The following is a 12,500-nucleotide window of genomic DNA, read 5'->3' as shown; positions in this document are numbered from 1 at the left end:
ATTTCCTCCTCTAAATTAAGCGCCGTTCCTACCAGTTTCATCTTTGAGGAACTACCACACGCCTGTCATATTAAAAACGTTGAAATAGTCACGAAGCGATTAAAATAACGCGAATGTATATTTTGAGATGACGTTCTCGTTGCCGTAGCCGTTGTCGTTGCTTAATTATAAGCTCCCTAATATGCAAATTTGTGACGTTCTCGTTTACGTCGCCGTTGTCGTTTCTTAACCTGATGTTTGAGAAGAGCGGGCGCCTGTACACAGGCCACCGATTGTTTTGTGGCGTTCTCGTAGCCGGCTTCTTCGTCCTTACGTAAGCTCTCCATTAGGGAGCTCAGTTAAAGGAGCACTAGTATACTGTCATGATAAATTTGTTGTTTTTAGGTCAAAACTGGGTAAAAATTTAAATTAGTACTCTAGCTCACACGTACAACCCTGACAACCCACTGAGAAGATATGAAATGTATTGATGGCGCAAAGAGCTATTCGTATTTATTATTTGGCGACTTCCTGAAGACCTCTTCTCCCAACTTGACAAAACTGGCCAGTTTTTTTCATTGATGCAAAAACTTCTTTTAGTGTTTTGAAGTTTGACTAAAAAAGCGTGACACTGTCCTTTTAATCAAAGACGATTGCTATGGCAACGACAACACCGCAAACCAAGAATATGATTGGTTGAAAAAGGAAAAATACTCGAGCTAAACATGCGTATTGATTGAATTTTTAAAAAGGCTTATCCTCTGCATTGCCCCAGAATATCATGACAAAGACCCTTTCATTTGATTAGTATTTTCGCTTGACTTTAATCTTACAGATTTCCAAGATGAATATGAAGCTATATTTCTGAGGCCTGTGGTGACAGACGAGAAGAAACTACCGTTAATTGTCTTTCCTCATGGAGGACCACACGTAAACTTCAAATCAGAGTTCTTCCTACCCATCGTTTGCCTGTGCAAACTAGGATTCGCAGTGCTGTGTGGTAAAGAAGCACATTCATCTAGGAAATCGCGCGATTTTATGTACAATTCAGAAATAATGTGTGCTAGAGATGTTTTAAAAGTTCTCGGCTACAAGGGTTGTCCTATTAAGAACTTTCAAAACTTGGCGATTGTCTATTTCAGTATTCCGAATGAATTGCATAAAAATCGTGCGATTATTAGTTGTTCCATCCTAGTGTGAGAACTCTTGTTTGCATTATCATTTTCTGGTTTTGGTCTAGTTTTTTTCTCGTCGTTATAGCAAAAACTTATAACAACGCCATTGTCGGCCATTTTCATTATACAAAAATTCGTTGGTGGTCAATTTACATCATCAACTCCGTGGATAAAACCAAGTTTTTGCATACTACTTCCCCACCGACGCAGCACCACAGTTTCTTTAAAAACTATTACCTTCATTCATTTTCATTTTACATATTTTGAGTGTCCAAAATAAGCTTTGTGGTTGACTTGAGAGTCGATGGTTTTACGGCACCAAATTTCCATAGTGATCATTATCTTGGCCAATCACAAAAGGCCCGGGTAATCAAATCAGCCAATCAGAACGCAAAGAAAATGCGTGCAGCTTGCGCTGAAGCTACGGTAATACGAGCAACAAAAGCGTCCAACTTTTCTCTCAACATTGCTGCGAAACTAGTCGAAGAGCGATGTTGTGCGTTTTACATCCCACACACAACCTGTCTCGCAACAAAAAAAAAATGGTATTGCAAGTTGCAGAAAGAAGAGGTCCGTTCTACATTCTGCAAAAATATCCCCAAAATGCTGCTCGTTTTACTAGTCCAAGGCAACTTTTTTCGCAACAAAATCACTTTTCTGGCGCTCTTGATTTGTCCAGAGTGGCGATTACGTCATACCTGGCTGCAATAAGTTTCCTCTGCCAAGTGGCGACCGCCATCTTTGTTTTCATAGATTAATTAAGCTTACGTGACCTCGTAACTGGCCAATCATAGGTCTGAATTCACGCAACTTGCAACACATTTTTTTCGTTGCTAGGCAGGTTGTTCGTGGGATGTAAAACGCACAACATCGCTTTTCGACTAGTTTCGCGGCAATGTTGCAAGACAAGTTGGACGTTTTTGTTGCTCGTATTACCGTAGCTTAAGAGCGAAGAAAGCGTGCGAGAATTGCGTTTTCTCTGACTGGTCATGCAGGAAAATGGCACAATAATTTTTAAAACAGCGTAGAAATGCAAAATCGAAGTAAATCCTAAGATACTTTGGACACCACGGAAGAACTCCATACTCTTATTTTCTCTTTAAAATTGCATGCGAATTGCTGATTCATTTGCTGATTTTTCAGTTAACTTCAGGGGTTCTGTCGGTTTTGGTCAAGCCTCCGTAAATTCGCTTCCTGGAAAAGTTGGAACCCAAGATGTCAGGGACGTGCAGGTTCGATGTTTCTCTTTCTTTTTTTTTTTTGCATTTTAAACTACTTTTATGGAAGGTATCAAATGTCGAATTTCAGCTGAAACTGGAAAAATAGACCAAATCGGCTAACTGAATGTTTTGTACCCAACTGAAACCGTTTGGGAATGAAGAGTTTTGTTCCAGGCATTTCCATATCATTTAACCCTATCACTGCCGAGGGCTTCCCCATAGACGAGTAAAATCGTCTGGCGTTAGACAGAGTAAAATCTGTAAGTGTCAATTTGCATTTTTGGCGGTGAAATAGCTTTAAACCACAGAACATAATGTTTACAGTTAAAATTGTTCAAACTTTTTCCAATGAAAGCGTTTGTATCCGAAAAAAAAAAAATTGAATTTCAAAATGCTTGTTTTGGCTTTCAAATTTCGCGGGCGCCGTATTGTTCCGGAACAATCGCTCTTGGTGTCAGAACAATGGGCAACCACGACACGTCACAATAGGGAGCTTACGAAACGAGGACGACGACGGCTACGAGGACTTCACTTAAAAATACGAGTTCGCGTTATTCATATCACTACGAAACTATTTCATGTCGTTTCGTGTCAAAAATGTGTAGTAACTGTCGAGGAATTAACGTGGTATGAGAGAGTTGGAAGCGTAGAGAGAGAACTGAAAATTCATCGTCATGTGCTAACGTCCTCCACAGAACCTTGAATTTGGTCATTTCACGTCGTCATTTAGGAGATGACGGCAAAGAAATGTACCAAAATGTAAAACGCACGTGCAGAGCGTGCAGAGCCACTGTTTTTGCTCACTAAACCTATTGTTTTATAGCGTCGTCGTTGCCGTCGGCGTCGTCGTTTCGTAAGCTCCCTACTTATTCAAGATGGCGGCGCCCGTTAAATTTGAAAGCCAAAACAAGCGTTTTTGAAATTCACTTTTTTCGGATTCAAACGCTTTCATTAGAAAAAGTTTGAAAATTTTTAATTGCAAACATTATGTTCTGTGGCTTTAAGTTACTTTGTTGTTTAAGTGGAGGCTCCCTTTAAATGTGAAAGCTACATTATAATGCAAATACAATACACAAAGAATCTTAGAGTGGTTTTCAATTGAGTGTCGAAAGTAATTAGGGAATTGCATTGGTTTTGCATTACTTCACTCAGTGATTGGTTCAAAGTTCTCGCGCCACTTTTTCAACCAATCAGAAGTGAAACCAAAACCAATTGTGGCTCCCGCGAGCACATTTTCCCGCGCTTTGTGTCGGTTACGTGTAATTACTTCGAGTTTTGATTGGTTTACTGGATTGTCTCCGACCTTTTTGATTAACCATAGTAATTACTTTGGTTTTGGTTTTACGACACTCGTTTGAAAACCGCTCTCGTTTACTCCGGGAGATTTGAATTGGGTACAACATTTGGTCATAGTTAATGACTGGAGATGGTTATGAAACTTACATGACAAGTCTTCTTGTTTCATTTTGTCTGTATTCAGTTTTTACCGTGACGGTGCACAAAACACCCTTTTTTTCGAGAAGATAACCAAACAAATCTTTCGATCAAATTAAGCGCTACTAATTTGCGAACCCGCGTGGAGCAAAAACAAAAGATTGTGCACTGCCACTGTCAATTCAACATCGATTGCGACAACATGATTGTTGTCGCTTTTGAAGTTTTTAAGGTTTCATAACCGGTCCCTCGATTAACTATGATTTGGTCTATTTCTCTTTTTAATTCGATTTTATGAACAAACTCTCCACCAAACTCTGCATTCTAGGCCGGTTTGACACCATGCACCTGGCAATTACAGGATGGTTGAAGTCATTGTTTTTGTTGTCGAGTCATTTTTTGGTTCGCAATCTCATATCTCACCATAGCTGCTGCGCGACCTCTTGTGCTTGTTTGTACGTTTGTAGTATGCAGCGAACAAGGTTCTGGAAAACTCCAGTGAGCTTGATAGTTCAAACGTCTTCGTTACTGGTGGCTCCCATGGGGGATTTTTGACTGCTCATCTCATTGGTCAATTTCCGGTAAGATTCACAACGTTTTTGCCTTGGTATGTTTCATGCATTGCAGCTGCTCTAATTTCTCGCCGTGCATGTTCGAAAGGAGCACTCGTACTTTTCTTTCAGATTATCCTCGAGTCATCGGTTAAAAAAATGAATTTCTTCATTCATTTTTCGGGGTTAATGTGAACTATCTCTAACTCTCTCTCTATCTCTTTCAACATTTTCTTGTTGTACGGCATCCGAATTAGTAATCAGACGTTTATCGATTTGTTTGGAGCACTCGGATTTTTCCGAGTATCCCCGAGTTAACATCGACAAAATAATCTCTATAGGAAGGCAGCGAATGGAATGGCCGTTATCTAAATCGAAAACATACACTTGTTCCCGAAAAAAGCATATTAAATAAAACATTGCCATGCACCTAGTTTACGAAATAATTGTTGACTGTCGTTGCTTCAAACGCATGCAGTGAGTTTGTACATATGGACAGATCTGGTGGATAGAGTTCAATTCCTGGAGTATTATGACTGCTGTTTCTTCGTTTAGACATACGAACAAGGCAGGCGTGGCGTCATGTTAAAACAAGAGGGAGTTAAGAGAAAAATAATCGTGCTGCACGCTCTGCACGCATTTTTACTGGTTAAGAGAAGAAAAGTAAGATGCGTGCTGCACGTGCGGCACGCAGTTTACTGAGCACATGTTTTCGCTGTACTCTGCGTAACAACGACGGGAAATTACCATATTTGAGGTTTTGACGACCTTTTGAGCATACAAATGTGGATCTTTCATTTTCTCTTTTTGCTCTAAAACCTCTCGTGCTAATTCATTTTTAAGATACTTCGCACTCATTGCACGACGTGAACGGGATAGAAAAATCGGGAAAGATTTACGACAGTGTAAAGTTATATTTTAAGGTGACGTTTTCGCGCGACTTTGCTGTCGTAGATCTTAATTAAAGTCCGTAAAGGATAGTTGAAGCAACGAAATCTCCTCTTTTAGATTACGATTATCGTGAAATTGCGATCTGCACCAAATTGGCGCTTATTCGTAATCCATGTAATTCATGATACTGTTTCTGTTTTATGGGAATAGAGCAAAGAAAATCAAATTCAATGTATTATTTTAACGCTTGAATCTATAAACTTGGTGTAATTTTGTAAAACTGAGTTGAGTCCTTTTTGTTTTGTTTTTTTCTTTTCAATTTTCAGGGTTTCTACAGAGCGGCTGCCATGAGGAATCCTGCTCTCAATATAGCAGGTTAGAGGGTCTCACGATCAATGAGGAGCTCATCACTTGGAACCAGCAAGTGGTACCTCCACATTTTTTTCTGAGGCCTGGTGGTCTTTGTCACCATGTGTCCTCCATATTTTTTTCTTGTTTAAATTATGCGTGTGACGTTAACAGACGTCCTGTGTTGATTGGCTACATGGCGTATTACTTGGCGGGAAAGCCGTTCTAGATGCTGACGGTCTAAGAAAGGGACAGCTTCAAAAAGACGGAAAATGTAGGCTTTGAGTCACGGTCTCGCCCGTGGTCGTGATATCTGACTTGTATCAAAATCCCCTTCCCACAAATATATTTGTTTGTGTGGATGGGCTGCAAATATCGCTGAATATCGGTGGAACGAAAATGACTTTTGACAGCGGAGACACTCACGGACTGAAAAATGGCGTCTCTCACACCACCATCTTGATCGGAACGAGTAGGGCCTGCCTGCGTATCTTTTTCCTTCATTATTTTCTTCTCGTCGTTATCGTCCAACAACAACAGCAATCGGAAAACAAATACAGGAGTTTTCAGAGTCGTCAGAAAAAACCTTAAAACCGATTGTTGTCAAGCACGACAGACGAACCAATCATGACACAAGTCAATTTCATGCAGCCGGCGATAAACGCGGGCAAACACGTACGAGCAAGTCACTGGTGCTTTTGCTTTTAATTGTGATTGGCTAAGAACGTTACGTGGCGCCAGATTCTTAAGACCAATCACAATTCGTCAAAATGTAGAATTTTATTAAATTAAAGCCATTTCCAACATTAGTTTTGGTTCTTAATGGGAAACGAGTCGTCAACGGCAAAATGCAGCAGCGCATCTGTAGGAGCATTCCTCTATATTGACTTCTTGATCGGGGGTTTTGACAGACCAAGTTATTTTTAGAAACGTCCTTCCCGCGAATGAGACTCCCTCGGGAGCCTGATGACCAATCACAAGAACCTAACTTGACATCACAGGGTCACCAAACCGGAACTGCCTTTGTTTTTTGTGGAAAGGTAGTCGAAAAATAGATCGTTCTTTAAAAGTGCTGTAAAGTGCTTAGTATGGGAGATGTTCGCTCCTAGTCATGGGCTCGTGGTAAATGGTAATTAGACATTCTTGTGATCTTTGGCCTAACAAGAGGACTTAATGCTCTCGGAGTCTTCAGGTTTCTAAATAGGCAACAGTTTTGCGGGCATTCAATTTTTAAGGGAAGCGCTAGATTTATTTTAGGCGGATGTGACGTACCTTGCGCCTGAAGTGACGTAACTTGCGTTGCTTTTAACCCAATGAGTTTATCTCCCCTCATGTTTACTGTAAAATCTGTTAAGTCTATGGTACTGATCACTTTTTTATTTTTGTTTCTTGACTGATTTACAGTGATGACCGAAATATCGGACATACCAGATTGGTAAGATTTTTTTTTTTTTTGCAAAAGTCTTGACAAGTCTCTTTGTTTTCACGCTCGCTCACGACATCTCCTACATGTTTCGTTATTGGGTCGATTTTTGCCTAGAACTATACAGCCGCCTTTTCCATTTTTTGAAAATATTATTCTGATGTTTAGGTGTCATTGCGAGGGAGGATACGAGTTTACTCATGACAGTACGCCAACACCTTTAATGATGTCGGAAATGCTGGAAAAATCTCCGTTTGTTTACATTTCACAGGTAAATTACCACTCCAGGCCAGAAAGCTTGTTTAGGTTAGAAAATCGTAGCTGCTGAGTTAGGTTTAGCGGCCACAATTTGCCAATCGGTTTCTTTATATAGACTTTGCTATAAGAGGCATTTTTTTATGGTTCTTGTGTCGCAATTTCTTTGTGTCACAATTAATTTGCACGAACAATTGGCCTCTTTAACATACTCGACACAAAATCGCTTTGTTTCGCTTGTTGCCGCGCTCAATGCGAGAAGTTAAAATCGGTTGAACTTTACGTAACGCTGCAGTAAATTTGTGTGTTCGTTTTTTATGCCCTGTAACTTGTGTCACGATGTTCTCCTTTGACATCATGCGATCAAGAAGAACGAAAGCAATACGCTGCAAGGAACGTTTCCCAGCGTAACACATCTCGAGCAACCTCGTCGCGTAGCATGAGAAATTCTCTTGCAACCGTCGGTCACAAGGAGTCATGGATGTGTTCCTCTGGGTTCAGGTAATACCGAACTGATTTGTCTTGCGCCGTGCCATTTTTCGTCCGATGCCACTGGAGTTTCTCTTCTCCCATCCTGACGCTTTTTTTCACTGAGGGGTTGTCGCTAGCGTGCCTGATCTTGTCATAGGTTTTACCATTGCTCACAGTCGAAGTCTATTGCTTTCGTGTCTTTCTTCCTCGTGAGATCTTATGTCGCAACAAAATCGCGGGGCAATTGGCAAGAAAAATGTCCAAATATAACATCGCCTTAAACCAAGGGAAAGATCGTTTTCTTGATTTTTGCTAGTGCGACGGTCTAGACTCTTCATTTAAAAAACCGCCAAGCTCAGTCTGTGCTTTCAACTTTCATCTGTCGGTCCGCAGGTCAAAACTCCCACTTTAATATTCTTGGGAGCTGATGATATACGAGTTCCTCCAAGTCAAGGAAAGAATTTTTACAGAATCTTGAAAGCCCAAGGAGTTGAAACTAGGTAAGAATGGTTTACTATGTAAATTGTCCTGCTGTTTTGTAGACCGTTTTGCTTTTTGGAGGGTCGCCAGTGTTGCAAACATGAAACTGCATTTTAAAAGCTTGGGAGCGCTTCCAAACAAGTCGAAAGCGTAAAAGTGAGAAGTGGACTCGGAGGACGTAGTTTAATGATAAGGACTGGTGTCCCCACTGGGAATACAAAATTTAAATATGAAAAGAAAAACAAACTGGATTGTGGTAGTTGTAGTCAAATGACGCCGTCGTGAAAATTGCCTATTGCTGGTTTTCACTCACGTGATCAACAGCCATGTTTTTCAACGAAAACAAAAGGAAGCGTTTGCATAATAATAGAGTTAAATTCCCGGAGGATTTGGTCGGGGCACCAACATGGCCGCCTTTTCTTTGTTTTGGGCACCAACATGGCGGTCGTGACGTCATGTGAAAACCGAGAATTGCCATTCACTACTTGCAAAAATCCTATAATACACCTCTTTAACCCCCCAAAAATTTGCATAGGCATTGTTTTTGATTTCCCTCAGGACATCTTCATGTCCCAGGAGAACTTGCAAACAATGATTATGCAAAAATTTTTGGAGTAAAAGAGGTGTATTATGGGATTGTGCAAGTAGTGAATTGGGGTCACCTTCTACGGCGCGTTTCAAGACCGCAAGGGACCCTAAGACGAAACGCATGCCGCGAAACGCATACGACGAATGAAATGTGACGACAGGAGGTGATTTGGTTGCTAAAGCAGTCGTGAAAGAGCAAATAACTGATATTTGGCCAGCTTATCCTTGTCTATACAACGTAAAGTGTCCTGAATAAAACATCCAGAGTTGCTTGACAAAGCTTTCCAAGACGGAGAAACTTGGAAAAATAGGTTGATGGAACCGAAGACAAACATTTCATCCGTTAAATTTGGACTAGTGCATGTGCTTATTTGGTCTTCAGCAACCATAAAACCAGTTGCCGCCATATTCATTCGTCGTTTCTCCAATACTACGCATGTGTCTTGGTGTGAGATGGTGAGGCGATAGCTTTTCACGCGCACACATTTAAAGGAAAATTTCACTCGTGCCAACGGGAACATTAGAACCCACAAATGACCAGCTCCCAACGTCAGTGGCTTCATAGCTCAGTTGGTTAGAGCGTCGTACCGGTATCGCGACGTCACGGGTTCAAACCCCGTTGAAGTCCTTAATTTTTCAGGCTTCTTTACGCAATTGCAAAAATTGCGTTCATAACTGCGAGGATCATAGCTTGATTTGATTATTCAACATGTTGAATATTCGGCGCCGATGGCACGCGATCTACGACGCGGTTGTCAACAAGAACGCCACGAAACAACAATATCATTGGTTAAAAGAGGAAAAATAATCGTGCTGCACGTGCAGCACGCATTTTAGCACATAAAAGTGCGGTTCTCTGCACAACAACGACGTGAAATCACCAATTTTGAGGTTTTGACGACAACGTGAGCGTTCAAATGTGAATATTTGGTTCTCTATTTGTGCTCTGAAACCGCTCGTACCAATTTATTTTTAGGATACTTCGCCCACATTGTAGGAAGCGAACGAGAAGGCCAAACCGTGAGAAACTTACGATAGTGCAACGTTGTATTTTGAGGTGACGTTTTCGTCGACGTCGGCGTCGTAGATCTTAAACTCCCTATTAGTGCTCAAAACGCGGCCACCGCACACCAGACTTGCTTACGTCAGCATTTGCTAGGCTGATAGCTCTAGTGTGCGGAAGAAGGGGGGGGCGGGTAAGTGAATGCCCAGGGGGTCTTGTGTGGTTGGGGGATGTGGAGAGGAAGAGTACCATTCTAATTGACTGACTGTTTGCATGCTCGGGAAAGCAAGTGAATATAATGCTAAGTGTGTTTGTTTGTTTTTTCTAGGTTGCTATGGTACCCTGGTAATAACCATCCCATCGCCAAAGTCGATGCTGAGAGTGATGTGTTTGTCAACATGGCTCGGTGGTTCTTTGAGCATTTACAAAAGTGAATTGGCGAAGTCTTTCAATTTTAGTCTAAATTAACATAATTCTTCATCTTTATAATACGTTTTTTGTTTTCAGTAATGCTATCTGATTGCAATTTTTTTAAACATTAAATTTTTTAACATGTGGCAAACGTATTTTTCTCTGGGATATACTTTACGTTTAAAGTGCCCCTGTAATCAAAAACAACACTTCCTTTCTCTCTTCAAATAATTAAAGTGTGTTTGCTTAACACCTGACTGGCAAAATTTTGAGCTTTGGTATTTGTCCAAAGGCCGTTTACTTTGAGCGTAAGTTTTATATTCCACGGTCCGCCATTACTCACGTCCAAAACTAGCTTAAAATTTCGTTGTGTGAATGCAGCTTGTTATATATGCAAAACGCGAGGTTAAAAGTCTGAGAGCCCAAAACTCCCGTGCTGCGTATTAATTCTGCGGCGTACAAACGCATTGCATTCTTAAACTAGTGAGTCTTTGACGTCATTTCCTCCTTGATCCAGCTCCCTCGTCATTTTAAAGTTAGTAATGGCGGCCCATTAAATGGGAAAATTCCAGTTAAAATAAACAGCTGTCTTTTTTAAATCAAGGCTTAAAACTTTGGTCGCTTAGTGGTTAGTTAACATACTTTTAAAATCGGACGTAAAGATAGCAGAGTAACAATAGCTCTCAAAAAAGAAACGACCGTTTTCAATTTACAATATATGTTTCGACATACTCATGTCATCTTTAGTTGCAAATGAGCTTTTTTAACGGTTGTACACTTGAATTTATTTTAAGGTACGTTACAAAATTACGTGTCAGAACTTGCGTAAAATTTGTCTTTTATTTTATTGCTGTGTGCGCTATTTTTGTTTCCTGCGCATTTCATACTTCATATTCAAATTGTACGCAAGTTCTGACACGTAATTTTGTAACGTACCTAAATATAAATTCAAGTGTACAACCGTTAAAAAAGCTCACTTGCAACTGAAGATGACATGAGTATGTCGAAACATGTATCGTAAATTGAAAACTGTCGTTTCTTTTTTGAGACTTTTAAAATCCAAAGAAAAATAAGAATCGATATTTTCGTCACATAGGCACTTAACGCCACCGTGGGAGTTGTATGTCCCCAACCTCGTTCCCAGGGTCTCCAGGGTCGCCGGTTACAAGAGAGACCGTGAGAACGAGGTTGGTATTTCCCATGGGCGAGCAAGGCATGGGTCTTTTCGACATGTGACGGCCCAAACTGCTTTGCATTTCAGTTTTGGAACAATTTTTGCATTGCAAAGTAGTTTGTTTACCCGCTTGGTCGTGTATCAAACTCTGGCATTAAGTGGTTTTTAGAGGGCCGAGGATTTTGCCAAACCCTTATTTTTTTCGATATCTTTTTCATTATTTCTCTGTCGTTTGCTGGACAAATTGGCTCAAATTAATAAAATTTGTAATGTAACATAGAATGCTAATTAACAACAAAGGTATAACAATGTAATTTATGATTACAAAAAGAAATAAAAAAATGGAAGAGCAAAATTGGCGATTTGGTGATGTAGTTTGCGCCTATTGATTGCGGAGAGATTCTCTAATCTTTGGTTGTGAACTGTTTCGTAAACCTTGCCCCGCTTACAAGGGGTTATGACTGATTTTTATCCAAGCGTTTTATCATAGATCTCACTTAAGCCCGCCGCGCACGGTGATGAAAGAGCTGAGCAAACTGCCTCGCAAGGCGGTTTGCTCAGCTGTTTCCTTACGTGTGCGGCGAAACTTTTATGAGAAATTCACCTCGCGAGGCCGTGAGGATAAAATCAAACATGTTGGGTATTTTTGGCCTTGCGGGGCAAATTCATCACTGAGTGCCGCCATCGTGAGGAATCGAGCTGAGTATCCAATAAAAATACATGGCATTCTCACGTGACTTCCGTGACGTCGGAGTCTCTTCCCCTGAAGCCATGTTAAACCACTGAAGTCACGTGAAAACTGTTCTACTGAAAGCAAGGGAACCTCGAGTGATATGTTACAAGTATTGCGTTATCTAATAGGCCTTTTGCAACTAACGATCACATGGTACCAAATCCGCCATGCTGGAGGGCAAGCTCATTATTATCCCCCCACTGGGACATTAAAACAAAGGCAAGTCAAGCTTGACTGGTTTCAAGTTCTTAGTTGCAAAAGGCCTATTGGTCAGTGGTTAGCAAGAATCAATGAAAGTTGATCCAAGGTTATATCCATCAGTGTTGCTAACTCATTAATTAAAAGATTTGCGTGTCCTTATCAA

At 40.7% G+C, this 12,500-nt stretch overlaps 1 protein-coding gene across 2 annotated transcripts in view; it reads left to right on the top strand.

Annotated features, from left to right (window-relative positions):
• LOC138011203 (acylamino-acid-releasing enzyme-like) overlaps window positions 1-10,475 on the top strand; it is a 33,788-nt gene extending 23,313 nt beyond the window's left edge. The window contains exons 18-25 of one of the 2 annotated variants that reach the window (XM_068858161.1): window positions 815-979; window positions 2,298-2,386; window positions 4,276-4,389; window positions 5,577-5,625; window positions 7,003-7,033; window positions 7,190-7,292; window positions 8,141-8,247; window positions 10,147-10,475. In XM_068858161.1, the coding sequence (XP_068714262.1) occupies window positions 815-979; window positions 2,298-2,386; window positions 4,276-4,389; window positions 5,577-5,625; window positions 7,003-7,033; window positions 7,190-7,292; window positions 8,141-8,247; window positions 10,147-10,252 (764 nt within the window). In that variant the 3' untranslated portion in view covers window positions 10,253-10,475. Of the gene's footprint in view, window positions 1-814; window positions 980-2,297; window positions 2,387-4,275; window positions 4,390-5,576; window positions 5,678-7,002; window positions 7,034-7,189; window positions 7,293-8,140; window positions 8,248-10,146 lie in introns of those variants that run through there. The other variant, XR_011124646.1, reaches the window with a different exon arrangement.
• The last annotated feature ends 2,025 nt before the right edge of the window (window positions 10,476-12,500 follow it).

The sequence above is a fragment of the Montipora foliosa genome, chromosome 7 (genome assembly GCF_036669935.1).
Source record: "Montipora foliosa isolate CH-2021 chromosome 7, ASM3666993v2, whole genome shotgun sequence".
Lineage (NCBI taxonomy): Eukaryota > Metazoa > Cnidaria > Anthozoa > Scleractinia > Acroporidae > Montipora > Montipora foliosa.
Note: the sequence above shows the minus strand (reverse complement) of the source record. Positions and strands in the feature narration are given on the sequence as shown.